General features: G+C 37.6%; 2 protein-coding genes across 4 annotated transcripts in view; one reads left to right on the top strand and one right to left on the bottom strand.

Annotated features, from left to right (window-relative positions):
- Positions 1–4,581, top strand: part of LOC110832493 (ER membrane protein complex subunit 2) — a 6,836-nt gene extending 2,255 nt beyond the window's left edge. The window contains exons 4-8 of the mRNA XM_022069561.2: positions 488–631; positions 930–1,086; positions 2,171–2,266; positions 3,231–3,328; positions 3,751–4,581. Of these exons, the coding sequence (XP_021925253.1) occupies positions 488–631; positions 930–1,086; positions 2,171–2,266; positions 3,231–3,328; positions 3,751–3,862 (607 nt within the window). The 3' untranslated portion in view covers positions 3,863–4,581. The remainder of the gene's footprint in view (positions 1–487; positions 632–929; positions 1,087–2,170; positions 2,267–3,230; positions 3,329–3,750) is intronic.
- Positions 4,563–19,910, bottom strand: LOC110832483 (tRNA (guanine(10)-N(2))-methyltransferase TRMT11). Of its 3 annotated transcripts, none has more exons than XM_022069537.2 (10): positions 19,731–19,910; positions 18,875–18,940; positions 18,349–18,594; positions 17,177–17,311; positions 15,213–15,381; positions 13,856–13,962; positions 13,562–13,703; positions 10,922–11,117; positions 9,745–9,871; positions 4,563–7,581 (listed from the first exon to the last, which is right to left on the bottom strand). In XM_022069537.2, the coding sequence occupies exons 3-10, from the start codon at positions 18,514–18,516 to the stop codon at positions 7,372–7,374; spliced, it is 1,254 nt and encodes a 417-aa protein (XP_021925229.1). In that variant the 5' UTR covers positions 18,517–18,594; positions 18,875–18,940; positions 19,731–19,910; the 3' UTR covers positions 4,563–7,371. The 3 variants fall into 3 exon arrangements, with proteins under 3 accessions (XP_021925229.1, XP_021925226.1, XP_021925227.1); XM_022069534.2 differs by lacking the exon at positions 19,731–19,910 and adding an exon at positions 19,116–19,310; XM_022069535.2 differs by lacking the exon at positions 19,731–19,910 and adding an exon at positions 19,116–19,310 and having other exon boundaries at positions 15,213–15,369.
- Between the last annotated feature and the right edge of the window lie 48 nt (positions 19,911–19,958).

Below are 19,958 nucleotides of genomic sequence, written 5' to 3'. Positions count from 1 at the left end.
TGTGAAAACCAGGCCAGACAGACGAGATTAACTCTGCGGCTTCTGTCTGGGAAGCTCAGTATGCTCTTCCATTCAAGTCTGCAGATCATTTACCTGATTCTTTAGGACTACATTATCACTTTTACATTCATTGTCACCATCACTCAAATTTTTTTCTACATCAATCAAGACTAATCTGGAAAGATAATGTCACTTAATATGGCTTTTTAAGATTTTAACTTTAATACAGACTTATACAGTCTATTTTAATTTATGTTATTGTAATCTTGTAGGTAGTTACTAATGTTTCAAAGGACTGTATCACCTCCATCTTCAGGTTTAAAAAAAATTGTGGTAACCACCTTCAAGACTATACAGCATCACAACCAATAAGACTACGAACAAAATCTTTACTAGCATGTGAATCTGTGTAGGCTATTTGATGATGCTTTGATGTACTGAGTTCAGAGATAATCCTTTCAGACCTTTTTCTTATACTTCATGATAGGTATGATGAGGCACTAGATGTGCTGGACTCCATCATCAAGCAAGATGACACAAATGCAGCCCCTCGCAAACGTCGTGTTGCCATTCTCAGAGCAAGGGGTAAGATTCCTGATGCAATTAAGGAACTCGCCGAGTATCTTAAAAAGTAAGTGTGCTATGTGTCAGATACCTAAACAGTGTTCTGTTGAAAAGAAGGATTTGGAATGTCATTTAGACCTCTGATACACTACTATCTACGTAGTGATAGTTTGAAATGTTTTATGGTTTTATGAAGATTATAAAATTAAAACCTCAAAGCCATGACAACATAATAGAAAACAGGAATATTCTGAAACAGAAGCAGAGTGGTTCTTGTAACTCAGTTGATGATTCTTATTTTCTCTAGTTTGTACAACCTAAGTTCTTGAGAAACTAAAAAAGTTAAGTGTATATATATGTTGCAGGTTTATGAGTGATCTGGAGGCCTGGCAAGAGTTGTGTGATCTTTACCTCTTTGAACAGGACTTTGCTCGGGCAGCTTTCTGTATGGAGGAGCTCATCCTGCACAATCCACATAGCCACTTAATTCATCAGCGATATGCTGACATACGCTATACACAGGTCACAAATTCTTATCTTATTATACAGATACAAACTATATGTTAGGGAGGTATAAGGGTGTCTGAAACCAACAGAACTTTAACTAGTTATTTAATGACACTGAACTCCAGAGGTGTATTAAAAATATAACATAACACCTGATGATGGCACTATTGATAGCCGAAACATGTCGTAAATGTTCCACATGTAAATCGAGTACTCGATAAGGAACGAAAAATGATATTTTAATCTTTTAATTATCTTATATTGTGATTGACGGCCAATTTTAATATATTTTTAATACTATTTAAATAAATCACAATATGACGCACCTACAATATCTTGCAGAGGTGTGTAGTGTTAAATAAGGAGGAGATTTGGGAGATGATTATGATTGGTGAGTATATTAGGAAGCAGGTGCTTATAACTATTTTAATGTGCTGTCAACAAATTTCCTGTAGACAATGCAGAATAGTCAGGATATCTATTACTTGGCCATATTCAGAAAAGAATATTTCAAATATGAGTGTAGAATGTTACAGTTACACCAATCTACTCTTTTCATCCTACACTGCCAAGCATTATATTTGGAAGTGGATGTAACACAGAGCATGCTGTTAATAGAAAAGATCATGATTTACAAAAACATCTTGCTGCCTTTGAGAGAGTGGCATCCAGATGAAAGAAATGGTGGAAATGTTGGGTACACCATTATGACAACACGCCTTGCCACATCACTCCCCGCATGCCAGTGTTATCACAACCAGCCTACTCTCCTGACCTGTCACCATGTGACTGTTAGCTATTTCCCCAATTCAAAGAAATGCTGAAAGGGAAGAAAATGTTGACTGAAAACATCTTTTCAAACAGCACTGTCTATGGGTCATTCGAAAAGAAGACTTCCAATAATATTTCTAGCAGTGGCAAGAGCACTCAGACCATGTATGTGTGTCAGGGGAGTACATTAAAGGGGATTAATGACAATAAATATGTAATCATTCACCCAACATTTTGATCAAGTCTTGTATGAACAGTTGTTATTTTATTATTATTTGGCTACTGATGCTTGAAGCTGAATGCGTTGTGATTTGCCTGTTTTAAACAGGGGGGCTTTGAAAACATGGAGTTGGCACGAGCCCATTACTGCCTGGCACTGAAGCTTAGCCCCAACAACATTCGAGCCCTCTATGGCTTATTCCTGGTGAGAGCTGTTGTGTTTTGCATGATTCGTATTATGAACTCTGTGACAGACATGTTGGAAGTACATAAAATTAACTATTTTTTATATATATATATATATATATATATATATATATATATATATATATATATATATGAAGGTATGGTCTCAGTTTTGAGGATCATAATAACCAATCAGCAGGCATGTCAAACTCAAGTTTCTAATAAGGACACTAAAAAGAGGTAACTGTTCCAGGGGCCATCACAAGGGTGGGCAATTCATAATCACCTATTCTTATTAATTCCAGATACATTTTTTCTTTCCTATATTTTCTCACAAGCACACACAAATGTTAGTTTCATTGGAAAAAATTTCCATTTCATTTATAATTTAAGAACTGTGTTGGGCCACGTGAAACATCAGAGAACCACATGTGGCCCATTGCCTACAACTTTGACATGCCTGTCCTAAATCCATATAAACTGGTTTCCACAGCCAAGAATTGAACTTGGGTCCTTCTGACATATTACTACTGAGCTAACAAGTTACAAAAATAGTTAGTACATGATACCTGAATTTCAAGAGCTGGATCATCAGATGAATCAGTCACAAATCTAGAAACATTAAGTGCAGTGATAAATTTTTATTAATAAATTAATACTGTGAATATGTGTCCATGATGGGCCTACATTAAGATAATTCTTCAGAGAGTTAATTGGGCAGGGACTAGCCTGTTACATCTCAATACTGAGTATCTTTCCATTTGTTAGGAATAAACTGTCACAAATCTCAAATGACACAAACCCATTTCTTCAGCAGAATCTTTGCAAACCATTTTTGCTGTTATTAATTTTTAAGGGAAAAAAAGTGGAAAATTTATTGGTGTATATTCGATGTCTGTTAAATTCTGACAGCATTTTGGTGTCTACCTGCAAACTCCCTATATAGTGGAAACCTTACTCAGACTGTACTGTCTCTGTTGCAGTCTGCTACCAACATTGCCATCTCCACTAAATGCACATCAGTCAAGAAGAAGGAAAACAATAAACTGGCAAAGTGGGCCCTCAACGAAATTAATAACAGGTGAGAATCATGACAGTACATCTCATTCTCACAAACCTAAGTTAGCCTCCTGCCCTACATGTTTTGTTTTCAGCTAAGTTAGGAAGTAGCCTTGCAGTCAAAACCAGTGTCTATTAACTCTGTTAAACTTGAGAGATTTGAGGTTCTAACAGCAACAAATATGAAGGTGAGTTTCTTCTGCATAGGTAGGTGGAAGTTTACCGACATTTCAGAAATTCCCAAAGTATTCAGAAAATCCTTTACAATTTAAATTTTGTTAGGGTGACCCTCAGAGAATGACCTTCATACCAGATTATTAAAGATAACAGAAATGACACTTAGCACTGTGGGCCCCTTGAAAGGAAAAACTGTGCAACCATTCAGTCCTCTTGAAGTTATTTTCATCTGCAGAAAGTAGTTGAAATGTTACTCTTTATTGACAGGTATGAAGAGCAGTGTGGAAAATCAAACCAGACGGCAGCACTGGAGGGTCTGATAAACTCACTGCAGATTTTATCAACTGGTTGGTTTACTGTACCACCAAAACCAGTGTAAATACACTTATTAAGCTCCAAACTTGTTTACTCTGGGTGGTACACACACATCGTTAACACAAGAGTAACTGTATATGAACACACCTTTAAATTTGAAAATATTTACCCAAACCTTCATAATAATGTGGGTTAGGTTTACCACCTGTCAACTGAATAACAAAGCAATACAACTTTGAACTGAATGTTTATACCTTTCAGTTCTCTTTCTGTAACAGAGCATGGTAGTGCTACAGTAACGCAGAGTGTGAAGTAATCTGAGCCTTACGATTTTCAGTCAGAATAATAACCAGGATTCTAGTCCAGTCACCTACAGTGAAATTTCAAATTGACGTATCCATATTTCAGAGGGTAAATTCTTTAGTTGGTAAATTGTTTTACATTGCTCAGTTGCTCAGCTAATGTATGCAAAAAAAAAGTGTAATCTTGGATCAGGTGCTTTCCAATTAGGCAACACAGAAATGTACAAGGTTTTTAGGACAAGTATTGATGTTAGAAATGTAAAAACTATTATAAATTATATAAAGAAACGTGCATAGAATTAACAAAATAGGCTGTCAGAATTCCAAAAATTATTTTAAACGGAAAAAGACATTTATGAAGACAGATAAAATGGTAAGATAGGCCATGTTTTGTAATGTATGTAACAGACTGGTCTCAATAGTAATATGATGATAAATGTATATAATAAAATACAGAATATATCTAATATGGAACAGAAAATGTTTATTTTATAGAGTTCTTCAATGCATACAGCATAAATTTTAATTTGTTTTTAAATCCCCGTTCAAAATATTTTGTCTTCCTGTCTGATTTCTAAGAACCTGAAGATTAAATATACAAAACAATACATCTGCCTGTTGTTTTTATGGGTGTAAAACATGGTCTCACTCTGAGGGAGGAACACAGATTGCAGGTGTTTGAGAATAGGGTGTTGAGGAGGATATTTGGGCCCAAGAGAGAAGACGATGGGGCATGGAGAAAGCTGCATAATGATGAGCTTAAAAATTTGTACTCCTCCCCCAGTATTGTCAGGGTGATTAAGTCGAGAAGAATGAGATGGGCTGGGCATGTAGCGCGCATGGATGGGACAAGAGGTGTGCACCAGGCATTGGTTGGGAAGCCTGAGGGGAAGAGACCGCTGGTGAGACCTAGACGTAGATGGGAGGATAATGTCAGGCAGGATCTATGGGAGATAGGAGATGAAGGAGACTGGATTTTGTTGGCCCAGGACAGGGACCGGTGGAGGGCTTTGGTTAGTTCAGTGATGAATCATTGGGTTCCATAAGTCATCTAGTTTGTTCTAAATCCCCAGCCAAGTTATAAATAACTCTTTGACCACAATGGTACATGTTTGGAAAAATTCCACATTATCACAGCATAAAATTCACAAACATGGCCTCAAATTATAGTGCTAACCTTTTATCCAGTGACCATCTATGGTTTGACATGCCAGAATTGACTACTATTAAACATGTTGGCAAAAGGTCAGTTTAAGTTAGAATGACAGTAATGCATAGTGATAATGGCAATCATTTATGATGGTCATAAGTTGCCACCATTTATAATTTTCAGGGGGGGGGGGGGGGGGGAAACTTTCAAAAGACAAATTTCTACCAGGAATTATTGAATGAGTTCAAGAAATAGGGTGGATGACTGAAGAACTCATTCTCAAATGGCTGAATGTGGTGTGGAAAAGGCAGATGGATGCTTTGTTAAGCAAGCATGCCATGTTTTAGACAGCTTTCGTGGAAATGTGACAGAAAGGCTGAAAGCAAATGAAGATTCTAATCTTGTTGCAATCCCCAGTGGGATGACAAAGCTTTTGCAACCTTTGGAAGACAACCATGAAGCATGAACTGAGACCTAGAGGTAGACTGAAGCGCATGCCATTGCCAACAGAACGTGAATGGATCCTTACAGCATGGCGCTCAATTTCTCCAGAAATTATGGGAAAGGTTTCAATGTTACTGGAATTTACAATGAAATGGGTAAGAGTGAGGATTTTGTGATCAGTGACATGACAATGAAAGTGAGAGTAATGATAATGGTGATGATAGCAGTATTGGTAATGACAGTGAATTACTCAAACATGTTAATGAATTATTGACCGACAGCACAATTAAAATCAAACAGTATGTTACTGACAAACACATAAAAGCTTTGAAATAGTATCTGATAATCTGTGCACAAAATAAAAAATGCCACTTCCCTCCCCCTTTAAATGTGTTTTATGGTCTGGGCTTAAAGTGTTCAGTAGAACAAGTTAGAAAATGAATGCATATCATAATAATTTTGGCATGTTTGAAAAAATTATATTTTTGACATTTGTGAATGGTGCCAGTGAACTTCACATGGGTAAGGTGTGTGGCTGAGCAGTGACATAATCGTGGAGGATTCCCACACGTGGGTGGCTGGAGATTATTCCTCAGGTAATCATGGTAACTAAGGTACCCTAGGGGTTGCCTACTCAGTCATGTCCATGCCAAGACTGTATGTAGGTCATCACCAAAGGCCCCTTTATTGTTAACAAATCTTAACAAAAATGTAATGTCTCAAGAAACTGTAGTAAAACTCTCCAATGACAAAATTAAAATCCACTCTGCAGTAGTCAAGTCATTACATGTACACATATATCACCAGTACCTGTTATGTCTTGCATTCAACTTATCATTTAAACAAGTGTACTGTCAGAAGTGATTTGTTTCCTCCCTCCACATGACAACACCATGGATCAACGGATTCACTGTTTACTGTTCTCAGCATGTCATACAGACAGCAACAGAAGCCATAGAAATATTATCCCTTTTACAGTACATTACCTGTATCACATCAATGAGTGTTGCAACCACTGACAACATGTGAGCCAACCAAGAGAACTGGTGTAGCTGGGTGCAAGATGAAAACTTGTTTCTGCATCATGGCAGAGACTTATGGGTCCTGCTCTACTGACAACTTAGCTCCCTACTGCGGCTACTAGCCAGAGAGAGTAAACAATACTTCCAATAAGTGAAGTAGTTGGAAGTAAGTTTATATTTTGACCTAGAGACCAGCTATCATGACTGACATTTACACAGTTCTCCTCAATCTCTCCAAACAAATGCCACGATGATACTTTAAAATAGGGCACAACTGATTCATTCCATACCCTTTCCAATTCATAATTCATCAATCATCCTCTCATTCTATGCTACAAACCACAAATAAATAACATTAAAAAAAGATTAGCCAGCTTTTAGAAATTGGCCAATCATATCTAAAATGTAATTTCTGATAGTATTCCAAAGAAGCCTAATTTAACAGAAATATGTGAAAGTTTTAAAATTCAAAATCACCTTAAGTACAACATTTGAACATGTTCCAGTTGGAAAATGTGGATATTCACACATTCATAATAAAATTACCACTGGAGCCCACAGTGGTTCATACCAGAGATGAATTTTCTACAGTTATAGAAACAAGGATGTACAGTGCTTACCAGGAAGAACTCAAGTCTCCACCTGACAGCTACTGTCATCTCTCTGAACTACTGCTGTCTCTGTCTTCATTTTGACCTACACAATTTCCATCATCTTCCTCCCTCTGGGATATAGCCTGCATGTATGCCTCTCGTGCCAAAGCTTTCCGAAGTTTTCGCTGCTTTCGGTGCTCTTCTCCATAGTGGAAAAATTTGGCACGGAAGTCTCTCATCAGAGCATTCACATGTGATCCAGTATATTCCATCTGAAAATAAGCACATATGTATAAATTATGTCCAGCTCTCCCAGTTATTCAAAATATTTTTTATATTTCAATTTGGTATCGACTGGCTGCATTATTAAGTAGTTTTACTGTTTCATGACAGCATACTCAGCTTCCAATGGTGTAACCTCCATCAAATTTGATGAAAATCCATTTAGCCTTTCCTGAGTTGAAGACCACGTAGTTTGGAAGACCAGCATGAACTTGGCAGAAAATAACCCATAAGGTACAGAAAGGTGTGCATAAATGTAAAAGGGGTAGTTAATTAATCAATCTGGGGTTTTATACTCGTACATCTCCAGTCTAGCTAGAAGTGTCATGGTGTAATACAACCTCACTATTATCTTACAAATAAAATGGCTCCCCTGCTTAAGCACTACACCATGAATGCAAAACAAGAACTTATAATCTCCACACACACTCCCGACATAGCTTCTAGTAACCTCTGAACAGAAGACAGGAGAGGCACCACAGCGGTTCTGTATGTTTCAGTGAAAATAAAATTCCCAATATCCATATGAGAAACTGAACGCAAGCCATTCATATTACTAACAACTCTTGGTTTACAAACAAGTTCTGTTCCAAGACGTTCATTATGTGTATCTTGCATTCCTGAGCTTTTACAATATTATCATATTATACATATTATTATATTATAATAGGGGGAATCGCCAATTTCTTTCCCACGAGAAAACATTCCTACGCGGCGTGGCATGTAAACCAACATTTTTTTAATGGCTAGATTAGTTTTATAACCAAGAACAGTTCAGTATAATTATCATATAATAATTTTCTGATAATTATTGTAACAAATACATTTTTTAAAAGTTTATTTGTTAAATCTTACAATTGTGTTCACTATATGTTTGGCATTTCGTTTTATAAGGAACTCTATCTATTGGCAACTTTAAGAAATTTTGAATGAATTGTGACGTTCGTTACAGCGAATGTTCATAAATCGAACGTTCGTAAACCGAGAACTGCCTGTACTGACTAAGCTATCATACATACTGGCGAGTGCTGCTTAAAAAATAAAAATTAGATAAGAAAAAGATTAAAATATTGATCTTCTTATATTAATATGTCAGCAGACACATGTCTCTTCAATTTATCATGAATATAATTTGAGGGCACCACCAAACAGAAATACAAACTATGGGCCCAAGGTTTACAAGAAAACTTGCTAATTCGTGGTTACTGTTTCATATTCAAGTCACTGCTATTTGCATTTCAGCATAGGTAATTAATGGCAAAAAAAGCCTAGTTTAAATTCATATTTCCTTTGCCTGTTATATAATACAAATAGATAAACAAAAAATGTAACAATTCAAAGTTCCAAAAGAGTTTGGTATATACTGGCATGTGCCACAGAAATGGCATCAGAAATGTATGAATCAAACTTCACAGCCAATTGTGTCATGACCTACAAATCATGACAGCGAAAATATGAGATAAGAGGTTTTCACAGCAGTGAGATGTTGATGTCCCCACTTAATGGTACCTGCACCTTGTCGTGGTGGTGGGGCTTGAGTACCTCAGTGACCCCAAGAGCTATGTTGGCGGTAGCATAGCTACTGGTATGGTTGGTCAAGGGGGAGAGGTCAGACTAAGACAGGTACCCTGGTCCTCCAGGTTGGGGGTTGGTCACAAGGCTAACAACCTTGCACCGTAAAAAGGAAGATGTTTCGAAACCTCAATCAAAGCCTCAGACAGAATCGACCTAACAATAGGACCAAATGGAAGAGGAGAATTGAGGAGGCCATGGACCGAATACGAACCAGAGAGCCATAGAAGAAGATGTTGATGTCAGTTGTCCAAGTTATGTGGACTCGTAGGTAAATGTCAACATTCTGGAATAACATACTGCCTTCATCTTCCTCCAATAAATCAGTATTTACCTCTATTCTACAACAAACAGTACCAACATCGACATCTTCACCACTGTGAGAACCTAGAATCTTATATTTTCACTGACAGAGAAGAAGATGGCAGCAGCATGTTCCTCCAGAACATTAGTTGGATGCATGTCCACACACACCATTACACCCCAGAGATCAACACTGACATTTTGGTGGAAAGTTTAAATACACATATAAACTGAGTAGGAAGATATATTTACATGCTTCACTAAATTCACCACTTTACCTGCGGATCCTGCACTTTCTCCAGAGTGAGGAGGTGTCGACTGGTGTAAGTCGTAAGGGCTTGCTCAGAGTTTGCTACCAAGTGAAAACATGGATGCATAGGCAGCTTGTCTTCACTGTAATCATCTCTAGAAAAAAACACAACACTGTTAACTGGTACGTCATACAGGATATTGTAGTGTTCCTCAATCACTCCAGACAAATTGTTACAGCCATATTCAGCCTGTCTTGAACTGCCACTCAATCATTCACTAGCACTTGACAGAGTGGCAAGGCGGCCTAGCTCAACCCAACACAAATGATCACAAAATACACTTTAATGCATACCTACAGTTGCATAAGATCTTTCTCACTCTTTGCCCCTGGTTGACATGAGCCAACCCGTAAAAACTAACTTTGAGGCCAAAATACAGACAATAGAACCAAGCACTAAACATAATTTGTATCTTTACTCCACGCCAGCCAGCAACAAAGACGGATGCTTCCGACTATGCCACCAGTGATAAACCATTCCCAGTAACGTACACACAAGAGGAGCTTGGCACAACAGTGATACGCTGAGGAGAAGGTCACACCATATATGGAAAAGAGAAATGGAATTACAGAAAAAAAACATAAACATGACAACCATGCAGCTTTAGTTCACAAAGTGGCCACCAGAAGGCTATTTTGCAACAAAAGTTCTCTCCCAATGGCAATATCTTGAACCACCTCCATAAACTAAGAACCAATAAAAAAAATAATTTGAAGTCCTGAGGACCATGAGAGATGGAAGGGAATATTGATCAATATTAAATTAATGTATTAAATTTAGTGGTGACCCCCAAAATACCAAAGTTTAGCAAAATCCATTTCATTAGGTCTGGAGACAAAATATGCTGATGCAGACAAGGCATCCCCATATGTTCATTTTATGTGCCTCATGCAAAGTACACACAAAAATGGTATATTTTACAGTTCTGTTCCAATAGATGATAATCAAGCTTCCCTTTCAAATAGGAATACATAAAACTCATAAGGAATGGTTAGATCTAGTTAGCACCTGGATGGAAAAGCAGGAACACAAGAGATAAAATATATTTTTGTAGGGGGTTTCATTATTTAATAGGGAAGTATCTGTGGAGTAGTAATTATGTAATGCAATATCAAGTTGCCAACTTTGTGGCTGGTTTTCTCACCGAACTACAGGTATCCAACACACCAGTCTTCCCCCCATCTTCAGGTGCTGGGCTGCAAACTGGAAGAGATCTTGATAGATCTGCTGCAAACCATACTCAACTTTTGAGGGTATGTGCCCCACAAGATGGTGGTCACTGATTTGGTAGTTCTTTGTGGATCCTATGCGCTCTGTAGCTTCTCTAATTCCATATGGTGCTGAAACACAGCCAACATACTAGTCTTGTTAAAAGTTATGCCACACTTACAAGTCTTAAGCTTCTTTTTAACAAAGTTAAAATAACAAGGAAAAAATATAGGTTCCTTAAATCTATAGATTACCATAATATGGACTCTGCATGTTACGTTACCTATTCATTCTTTACATAAAAGGATTTTAATTCAGGATTCAAAAATCTAAATATATGCTAAAATGGAAGAAAAATATCATGACTTAAAAATATGTGTTTTGTGAAGACACAAACTCAACTGACAGGATAAAGACTGTGATGAATGATGGGATTTCGTGAAACCAGTACAGAACTTTTCAGTTCCATGAAATCAGGGGATTTCATAATCAGTGAATTAACAATTAACAGCTCAACAGAGACCCTGTACCATTGAATTAGTTGGTACAGGATCCTTCTTGATGGTCTCTACCATTTCAAGCAGCCACAGAAGGTGCTAAACCATACAATCAGTCCATCTGAACATGCTTCACTGTCATCACAAATGCCTGTCATTTCTTCCCACTCGAAATAATTTGAATCTTACTCAAATCCTCAAAAAACATTTCCCTACAATCAGTTTTAATATTGAAGATTCAAGGTTGCCACAATAATTATGCTGATTCTGGTCTTCTAAGTTTTGATACCATCTAGTCTTGCAGTTGATTATCCTGAAGATGGAGGCTATATGATCCCCCAAAATGTTGGTAATATTATTCCCTCATTCCATTTTGCTCTTCCAAACAGCTAAATTCTTAGAAATTTCTCCATCACAATTCCATATATGTTTTGATTCCCCCTGTCTGAGATACATTTAATAATTCTTCATTCTGCAGTTCAATCATACCCAAAACCAAAACAATTATTCTCTCACCAAGACAAGCAGCAATTACTATATTTAAGCTCAGCAATGAATCATGTTGAGGATTTCTGTCATCACATAAAGTCTTTATTTACCATACTATCCTCCCATGTTCACCTTGATTCCCAATCGACCTCTTACGGTTTCCATACAAAAATGTTTTATTTCAGTTACCACTAACACAGGTTCACAAAGTCAAAATGAAATATCAGTTTATTGTTTATGTAGCTCACACACTGGAGTAAACTGATTTTATGTTGTCAGATTTGAGGTTTTCACAGCGGTGAGTATGATGATTTCTATCTTCTGGGTTGTTGCGCTGTGTAGTCTGGTCGATGTTAACCAACGTTTCAGAGGTCATACTGCATCGCCCTGATGACAGAGGCAGTATGACCTCTGAAACGTTGGTTAACATCGACCAGACTACACAGCGCAACAACCCAGAGGACAGAAATCTTCATACTAAGAATCGCCCTGATGACGGAGGCAGTATGACCTCTGAAACGTTGGTAAACATCGACCAGACTACACAGCGCAACAACCCAGAAGACAGAAATCTTCATACTCATCGCCCTGATGATGGAGGCAGTATGACCTCTGAAACGTTGGTTAACATCGACCAGACTACACAGCACAACAACCCAGAAGACAGAAATCTTCATACTCATCGCCCTGATGACGGAAGCAGTATGACCTCTGAGACGTTGGTTAACATCGACCAGACTACACAGCGCAACAACCCAGAAGACAGAAATCTTCATACTCATCGCCCTGATGACGGAAGCAGTATGACCTCTGAGACGTTGGTTAACATCGACCAGACTACACAGCGCAACAACCCAGAAGATAGAAATCTTCATACTCATCGCCCTGATGATGGAGGCAGTATGACCTCTGAAACGTTGGTTAACATCTACCAGACTACACAGCGCAACAACCCAGAAGATAGAAATCTTCATACTCATCGCCCTGATGACAGAGGCAGTATGACCTCTGAGACGTTGGTTAACATCGACCAGACTACACAGCGCAACAACCCAGAAGACAGAAATCTTCAATTTTTATGTTGCTTCATATCTGAAAGTTTATAGGTCACTTATTTCCTCACACATGTAAGCTAGTGATGGTTACAGAAAAAGATAGAGTGCAGTTGTTCCCAAACTTTCTTGGAAGTCAAAGGTTCATTAGCATGTTCACAAAAGCCCACCACCAGACTCTATCCTCAAGCAACTGAACACAATCTACATTCTCACGCCTAATTTCGTGCAGATCCATCTTAACACTATCCTCCCAGTTATACCTCCCTTCCTCTTCTTCATGTTTTTCATCTAAACTTTCTTGTCATCACAGTGAAAAGTCGCATTAGTGCAGAGAGACAGTGGGTATGAATGAGCTAGCCAGGAACATCAATCCTTTAGCTTCAAATGATTCATAAACAAAATTGGTGTGTATATCACCATGACAATGTTCAGTTACAGTTTGTGTCTTTACATCTGTAAGTGCCCTTCCCTTCCACTTTAAATTATGCCTCATCTGTAAGCCGTTCTGAAATGTATATAAATATTGAGACCTACGGTCTGTAATGATACAGTCGAGCTTGAAAGATGGACGCCAGAGTGGCAAAGATGCATCTGCCACGATGACATCCAAGTACTGATTGTCCTTTCCATACTGCTGCATATTGGAGCGCACACTTTCATCCTTATCACGATGTTTCTGCAATATAAGAGCTGCATCACTACATTAATATTACCAGTATCACTTAACTCAGAAAATTAGGTTCCCCTGGAGCTGTACAACATGTGATCCTTTCACACCAAACCAAAATTGCCAATTCTAACTCAATGAACTCTTGCCCTTACCCTTACCTTCTGCTGTATTCTTGTTGGGCGAGTCTTGCCATGTAACATAAGGAAATCAATGTCTGATCCCAAGACATAACCTCCAAAGTGGGATGCAGCAACCAGTAATGAACCTTGATATTAATAAAGTGAAAAATAATTAAACAGTAACATATGGATGTCCCAAGTGTTATAAATTTTTTTGAGTGCCACATTTCAGAACAATTCTGAATTGGTTCAAAAATATATATATAATGTAAGAACACAACATATAAATACATCTTCACATCTTATATTTAAGACATTACTACATGTTTCCGGTTGATCAGCCCATCTTCCGGTGTTCCTTGTTCATTTCTTACATACTATTACACTGTTGAATATGTTGGCTAGTGATTTCTCCAAATTAGAACCACAATCACAATGATTGTTGCTTCCGTTTACATTATTTATTTAGTGTTCTGTCTGGCGACAGGTCCATATGAACAGGATCCTTCCATCCTTTTCTCGGACTGGGACCTGTTCATATACGTTCTTGGCAGATGATCCAGAAGTGGTTTGCCATTGCCTTCTTCTGTGTGTGAATGGAGTAATTGTTGGGATGCCACGGAGAAACCGGGGAAGCCCCCGGAGGAAAACTCCGTGTTGCCTAGACCACGGCCTTGCCCAACACAAGTCATAAATTCGGGCACCGCCGGGAATCGAACCTGAGACCCCAGGATTACAAGGCCAGCGTTCTAACCGCTAGACCACCGAGTAAGTAAAAGGTTAAAATTATAGACATTTCTTAAAAACCTACCATGCTGATTGTGAACAAATTATATATGTCCGGGTTATAGTATATGCCTTATCAAAACTACTCACTTGATTAAAACCCTACAGAGCTCATAATAAGCTGTAAAAAATTAAAAGTAAAAATGCAAACAGCCAATGCTGATCATTATACACAAGTACCAAGATTGCATGCTGTATAACTACTTATGAATATCCAGATAAGAATCAGCCATTCTATAAACCCTTTATTATGTATATAATGTTTGAGATTGTCACAACAGACTTTGCAATTCTTTAGTGTGTTACGACATATCGAAAAGAGAAATGTCCCAACATTTCGGAGAACTTACTGCCTCCTTCAGGAAGTGTTTATCTTCTCAACGTGATACAACATCTAAAGGCACGTGCAATGGGCTTATATATTCTATTTCTACAAGCTTCAGATTAGAAAAGTTCTTTGTTACCCACCAAGACACTCAGTTTGTTCTGAACCAGTGAAGCAGTAAACATTGTGAATGATATGAGGTCAGGATCAATTGGTGAAATAATGAAGATTTGCACTGTTTCTCAAATTAACTTGTGAGCACAAAAGATTAGAATCTGAACCTGCCTGTCCCCACAAAAGGATCCAGCACAAGGTCTCCATTCCGCACCAGTGCCTGGTTTGCCATGTAGAGGGACAGCTGTGGATCCATACTTGTGTTCCCAATGAACTTTCTTGTCTTGAGGGAGAGTTTGGTGATCACATCTCTCTGGCCATCTGCTATCTGCAACAGACACTGGATTGAACATTACACTGGTACAGGTATAGCCCTGACAGGAAACAAATAAGTGTCCAATCCACAGTCTGTCATTTTACTTATATCTCTAGCATAAAACCAAATTATGACTTCTCCATTACAATATAATTTTACTTATAACAGAATTCCAAGGGGGCATGAACAAGTCTGCATTTCAGACAGGTTTCTATTTGAAACAGGTATTCCTAGATAAGAACATCACATAAATCAGGAAATCATATCATAAAACTATTACTACATTGTACAACAGGCACAGTGGTTCTTGGCTGGTGAGATTCTGTTTACTTACAGCACTACCAATGAGCGATAACAACTTACAACTTCTCAAACAGTCTGTATGCTGTCTCATTTAGCAATGTCAGTACTGCTCTGCTTTCTGAGTGTGGCAACACAGTGCAAAGTTTTTACTGACAAATTAACTGATTAACCGTGATTCTTTTTATCATTTAACATGCCACCAGTCCTTCGTAAAATACTATCCTACTGTACTACCATTTTTTCTCCAGTATCTCATATATGCAGGATATCTCAACAGTAGTTCATCGAACACATCAAAATCCACACTGATGAATCCAAGTAAGTTTGTTTAAGTACTCGATTAACCTAACACAAGAAAATAGGACAAAATTTTATACGTGCTTCATAATACAGATATTCTTCAATAATTACCACAGTCACCTTAAAAATCCTTCTTATGAATAGGTACAGTGTTGATTCCTTCCATTACTCTGGCAATTCTTCCTTATTAAAAAAAAATTTATGAGTTTGTGGATCTCAGAACATAATGCATTCTCCCCTGCTTGAATCAATTTTGCCACAATTGGACCAATACTTCACAACTTATAACTTTTCACTAGTAAACTCAACCTCTAGACAATTAGACGCTTATACAAATGGCTCAGCTGGATGTATGTAAGCATGTCTAATATCATTAACCCCATGTACAATCAACAGTAAATCTTCCACCCATTCAAATTCAAAGTGTTTTGGAAATCCCCAAGAAGATCAGTACTCTCATCGTCTATCAAGTTATTTTTCATATTACCTCCAGTCAAATTGGTTTGGATTCTGCACAAAGTGCAAATTTAGCCTCCTTCCTTTTATCTAACTGTCTATGCTGCTTTAATTTATCACCTAAATTTTCCTTGCTGAGATTTTTATATTCTAATACTTTCCCAAGCATTAGTTTTCCAAACAACAAAACCTATTTCAGATTTTGATTTGATACTGTTTTTCAACCATTTGAACTTGAAGCTCATCTAAATAACATTTAAGAATTCAGTCCATACTACAAATAAAACACAACACTTCACCATTCCAAAGATAAACTGATTACAAAAAACCCCATAAAAACAAAATGCAGAGTTCCTGACTTGGGATTTAAAAGGTTAAACTTTTGTATTATTTAGCTTCTTAACATTAACCTTTTAAAGCATAATGGTAGCTACATTTCCCACCTGCTTCAACAATCAATAACATTTCATTTAGTAATTATGGGTTTCATATGATACCCAGTGTAAACAGGAATTATTTCCTTAAAAAGCATGAACCAACTAATCTTTGTAATGGTGATGAGTTATGTTTTCTTTACAGTACAGACTGAACTCATAAATATTATTTAAATAATCTTCAGATTCATAGGGTTAAAGCTCTCCATATTAAACTTTTGTTCCGCTCATTTGTATACTGACAGCATTTACCTAACTTCTGAGACACCAAACAGTGATCAGTATCAAAGTCAATATAACAAACGAAGAACACTTTAAACACCTACCCATCGTCCAAAAAAGAGGTTGTAAGGTTTCTCTGGTATGTGATTGGAATCAAGACCATAATACTCGAGGAGCTGCAGGCAAACATCTGGATCATTCAGCTTCACAGGGCCCTCCAGGGGCAGATAACTGAATGACTGGAAAATGCAAATAAACCTGAAAGTTCATCACCAGCATAACAAATGTACTTTTGGACCCTATCCTGAGCTTGAGACATACAGGGTATATATAAATTATCTTTACAACTTTATTCTTGAATAAAACCTATGAAAAGACTGTTGAGCATTATCTGCAAGAAAAAGTCTCTTAAGTTTCATTGAGTTCCCAGTAGATGGTACCATCCACTGTTTCCACTGCACTAAATCCGTCTTTCTGAATCAGGTCAGATACCATGAACCAGCAGGATAAGGCACAGTGCATGGAATAAGTCATCCCACTACACGCCATGTAAGTCGCTTGAGGGGAGAGGACGTATAGCTCCTACTCATTCTTGACCAAGGCACTAGATGGGGGTGAGCGGTCAGCATCACGCCCCAGCCACACTTTACCCCCACGAAAGGACTCCAGTAAACAATGGATAGGAAACTGGGTGTGCAGAGCCGGTCCAGATGCAGCAATATGGATTTAAGAGAAAGAAACTGATCATGCCGATGACAGATACTGTCAGGCCCATCATGATCCACTATGACAATATACAATTCACAGAGATGGCATAACCATAAAAAATTATTAATTGTAAAGCCAAATGGTAACTACATGTACCAGCTGCTTTAATGGTCAGTAACTCTGCATTTTGTATTTATGGGTTTGTGTTACTCAGTGCAAACAGGGATTATTTCTTCAATAGATAATTTTTGTAATGGAGAAGTATTGTTTTATTCATGGTATACACTGAATTCCTGAATGACAAGCTTCAAAGGAATAATATTTTTTATTCTTATTTTGGAAACAAAAGAGGTCTCACTAGCAACACTCAGTTTTAATAAACCACTCTGGCAATTTTTGCACAGCCTGTGGCACTATGGCATTACAAACATTAGGAATTAACTAATTACATTAAATGAGGGATGAATATATACTGCTATGAACCCCAATTCTCCTAACAAAACTCTTCTTTTCCAAAAAAAGATGAACTGTACGTATGACACAGCTGCTAGCCACTACATGTACATACCTCAATTTTTGTTACTTTCTCTGCTTGACTTTGCCTGTTACAGAATGTTTCAACACTGATCTTAAATGACAGATCTGGCTTGAAGTATGGTTTCATTAGCTCCATGGGGTAAGATCGAACATTCTTGTGTAGTTCTTCTTCTGTTTTAGCTTGAGCCCAAAGTTCCATGCAAGAGCGTAGCCCCACAGATCGGCTAGCAATCTGCCTAGCAGCTTTTTCAGAAGGTAGTTCCACTACCCAATAAGGCTAAAATAAAATGTGGCAAGTTCGTTAATTACGTGAAATCCCGTGGAAATAAAAATAGAAAAACTGCACTACCTTAATTTATAAAACATCAAACACATGTGGTAAGAGTATTCACTTTCACACAAATGTATTAGTGCTACTACAAAGTTTTCTAAGTAACAGATCCTCTGCATAGGATATAGCATACCAGACTCTGTACCACTGCAAAATATTTTACGCAGACTTACATGTGTGACTCTTTTCTTTAATTATACCTATCTACAAACAATGTAATACTTACATGTTGGTTTGGTTTTTCAAGCCATCTTATATTAATGTTGAATAGGGATGCAATAGATGTAATCTCCTGCAAAGAAAAGGATATACATCGAACATTGTTATTATCATTATCCGAAATTTATTTCTAGTACTAAAAATTTAAGCAGTTTGATAATAAGACTGGATTATGATGGGGCAGCTTAGGTTAGGTAAGTTGATAATTTTGAATGTATTACGAATTCGACCCTTTCTGTACAACTTACAGGCAAACGGAAATCTACGTGTTCGTTGGCAAACCAAAATAAATATTTCTTGCAGTTTTGACTAGTCATTGTCAACAGAAAACAAACTACCAGAATTCATATTCCATCATTGTCTACTAAACCACCTTGTGTGCAACTATCGCAATAAACATAGTATGTTAACGCATAACACATGAGCCACTGAAACTCATCCATCCAAACCTGTAATCTGTGAGCGATCCGCTCACTGACGGTGAACGATGTAGCATATATGTGCCTCCCTTCCACAGACAATTCATCCTACCATGTGACCCATGCCCAGGGATTCGCAAGAACGATGAACTCGTGTGTGAGTTACCTCCAACCATTCAAAACACATCCAGCTTACAAGCATTCTGCGCCACACCAACCGTATTCTACGTTATTCAAGTGAATTAAATTTATTAATAGTATATCATTTGCAGTTGTTCTTTAATATAATGTACGCAGCCATACCTTTGTTTATCATGTATGTAATTGAGAAACTCTCATTAGCAAAATTAATTATGAACAACTATTTCTCAAATATAAAAACTTAACTTTCTGGAGCACAGTTGTCCTACTAAACAAGCGGGTCACCTTATGAATATCACGTACCGCTTTGGTGTAGAAGTACCTCTGAAACGTCGATCCTCTTTAGGAGACTACATGGCGCTATATACCATCTGTTATTAATTCCAAGTATATACAATAGAGCTCGCCCGAGCGACTAGACTTGCTAAGAAAATAACTCCTTTGAATGACTCCCTGTGCGCCGATACAACCCACGTCTCGCTCTCTACGCCCATCACAAACCAATACTGATATTCTGTTGTCTCTGGTTTA

Source organism: Zootermopsis nevadensis, unplaced genomic scaffold (assembly GCF_977971745.1).
Source record: "Zootermopsis nevadensis isolate Lab colony 2312 unplaced genomic scaffold, Znev_1.0 Znev_ptg000030l, whole genome shotgun sequence".
In the NCBI taxonomy this organism is placed as follows: Eukaryota; Metazoa; Arthropoda; class Insecta; order Blattodea; family Termopsidae; genus Zootermopsis; species Zootermopsis nevadensis.
Note: the sequence above shows the minus strand (reverse complement) of the source record. Positions and strands in the feature narration are given on the sequence as shown.